The 2,533-nt window shown below is 54.0% G+C and overlaps 1 protein-coding gene across 1 annotated transcript in view; it reads right to left on the bottom strand.

Moving 5' to 3' along the window:
- CCM2L (CCM2 like scaffold protein) overlaps positions 1-1,889 on the bottom strand; it is a 29,898-nt gene extending 28,009 nt beyond the window's left edge. Inside the window, exons 1-2 of the mRNA XM_070941145.1 lie at positions 1,787-1,889; positions 1,073-1,104 (exon numbers count right to left, since the gene is read on the bottom strand). Of these exons, the coding sequence (XP_070797246.1) occupies positions 1,073-1,104; positions 1,787-1,889 (135 nt within the window). The remainder of the gene's footprint in view (positions 1-1,072; positions 1,105-1,786) is intronic.
- Between the last annotated feature and the right edge of the window lie 644 nt (positions 1,890-2,533).

Here is a 2,533-nt window from a genome sequence, read left to right as displayed (position 1 = left end):
AAGGAGGAGGGGGAGAAGGGGAAGGAGAAGGATCGTGGGGGGAGGAGGAGAAGGGGAAGGAGAAGTGGAGTAAGAGGAGGAGAAGGAGGGAAGGAAGAAAAGGAGATGTGGAAGGTCCAATTTTGCTTCCAGCTTTTCTGAGAAAGGAAAAGGAGGAGGGGGAGAAGGAAAAGGGGAAGGGGAAGGAGAAGGGGAAGGAGAAGGATGGTGGGGGAGGAGGAGAAGGGGAAAGAGAAGTGGAGGAAGAGGAAGATGGAAGAAGGAGGAAAAGGAGATGTGGAAGGTCCAATTTTGTTTCTGGCTTTTCTGAGAAAGGAAAAGGAGGAGGGGGAGAAGGAGAAGAAGAAGGAGAAGGAGAAGGGGAAGGAGAAGTGGAGGAGGAAGAGGAGGAGGAGGGAAGGAGGAAAGGGAGATGTGGAAGATCCAATTTTGCTTCTGGCTTTTCTGAGAAAGAAGGAGAAGGGGAAGGAGAAGGAGAAGGATGGTGGGGGAGGAAGAGAAGGGGAAGGAGAAGTGGAGGAGGAGGAGGAGGAAGGAGAAGAAGAAGAAGAAGAAGAAGAAGAAGAAGAAGAAGAAGAAGAAGAAGAAGAAGAAGAAGAAGAAGAAGAAGAAGAAGAAGAAGAAGAAGAAAAAGAAACAACTACTCATCCTCTTCTCATCTCCCAAGAGGTCAAACTTTGCATACCCCTAAGTCTGCCCTCTCTCTTTCAAATGGGAGGGGCACCATTCCTCCACCCCCCCATGGTGCCTGATGCCCAAACTGGGAATGAGGAGAGAGAAGGAGGGGGAGAGAGAGAAAGAGAAGGGGTGGGGGAGAAGAAACCCTCCCCCCAGGTCCTCGTAGGAAGTCCCGTGGGCAGGTTGCCTCCTCACCTGGGCTGGCAGCCTCCAGACCAAACAAGCTGCAGCCCCCCCCACCCTTCTCAGCCATTCTTAGAGGCCCCCAGCATGGGGTGGGGAGAGAGGTAGGGGGGAAACTATCCAGCAAGGGGTCATATCGTGGCTTAATCATGGCTTAAGGCACTAGCCCTGAGATGGAGAAGAAGAAGAAGACAGCAAAGGTGGCACTTACAAAACGTCTGATGCTGGGAGCTACTTCAATACCTGTGCAGGTGGCAAGAGGTACAGGTCAGGGAAAGGCTTGTGCTCCCCATTTCTCTGGGTCACCCCCCCCTTCTCTGCAACCTCTTACTCTGGGGCCAGGTGGGGCTGGTGGGGAGGCCCCCAATTCTAGCCAAGTGCAGGCAGTCCTCGACTTGCAGCCGAGCCCCCAATTTTTGGTTGCTAAGCAAGACATTCGTTAAGACCCTTTTCGCCCCATTTTACGACCTTCCTTGCCACCGTCGTTAAGCGAATCACTGCCGTTCTTAAGGTCGTTAAGCGAAGCTGGCCTTCCCCGTTGACTTTGCTGGTCAGAAGGTCGCAAAAAGGAATCACGTCACGTAACCCCGGGGACACGGCGACCGTCATAAGTGTGAGCCAATGCCCAAAAAGTCTGGTTTTTTTGATCACGGGACCACAGGAATGGGGCAAGGGTCGTAAGTGTGGGAAACGGTCATAAGTCCATTTTTGCCGTGCCGTTGCAACTCGCTAAACGAGCTGTTGTAAGTCAAGGACTAGAGCTCGAGAGGAGCCTCCCTTTGCAGTGACTACACTAACCATGGTGCCCAGGTTTAGCCCCACCAGGAGGGCCAGGGGTCTTCTGGCCTACAGAGGTGCAGGGTCGCCCCCCATTTCCCCCCCATAAGAGACCCCCCACCCCCCGGGGGCAGAATTCCCTGCTTACCTTCTTCCCTTTCTTTGCTTCGTACTCCATGGCTTCTCCGCCTTCGGCTGCGTCCTGTGGAAGCCGCCTCTTCCTCTACGCCATCCAGCCTTTGTTCTCCCATCCTGTCTGGGAAACGCCGGTCCTGAGGTCACCCAGCCCCGTCCCGTCCCGTCCGCCTGGATCCGCAGAGGGCAGGCCTGCTCGGCGGGATCTGGGATCCGGTGGGAGCTCTTGCCCACCCGAGGCCTCTGGGTGCATTGGGACAGGAGGGCGGAGGGGGCGCCTGGTTGGGGATGAGTGGAGGAGAGGAAGGGGGGGGGGTCTGGCTCATCTTGTCTGACTTGCTGGGGGGTTTCTCCAGAAATGCCTTTAAAATTGGATAATCATTGACGCTTCTGAAAGAGATTCCATTTTTCTTTTCCTTCCTTCCTTCCTTCCTTCCTTCCTTCCTTCCTTCCTTCCTTCCTTCCTTCCTTCCACCCATCCATCCATCCAATCTTCCTTTCTTCCTTTCTCTTTCCCTCCTTCCTCCCTCCCTCCCTCCCTCCTTCTCTTCTCTTCCCTTCTCTCTCTCTCTTTCTTTCTTTCTTTCTTTCTTTCATTCTTTCTTTCTTTCCTTCCTTCCTTTCTTCCATCCACCCACCCACCCATTCAGCCAGCCACCTACCCACCCACCCATCCATCCATCCATCCAATCTTCCTTCCTTCCTTCCTTCCTTCCTTCCTTCCTTCCTTCCTTTCATCCATCCATCCATCCATCCAATC

Source organism: Pituophis catenifer, unplaced genomic scaffold (genome assembly GCF_029215685.1).
Source record: "Pituophis catenifer annectens isolate HBS135680 unplaced genomic scaffold, rPitCat1.0.hap2 SCAF_3, whole genome shotgun sequence".
NCBI lineage: Eukaryota > Metazoa > Chordata > Lepidosauria > Squamata > Colubridae > Pituophis > Pituophis catenifer.
This window is presented reverse-complemented; position numbering and strand designations above follow the sequence as displayed.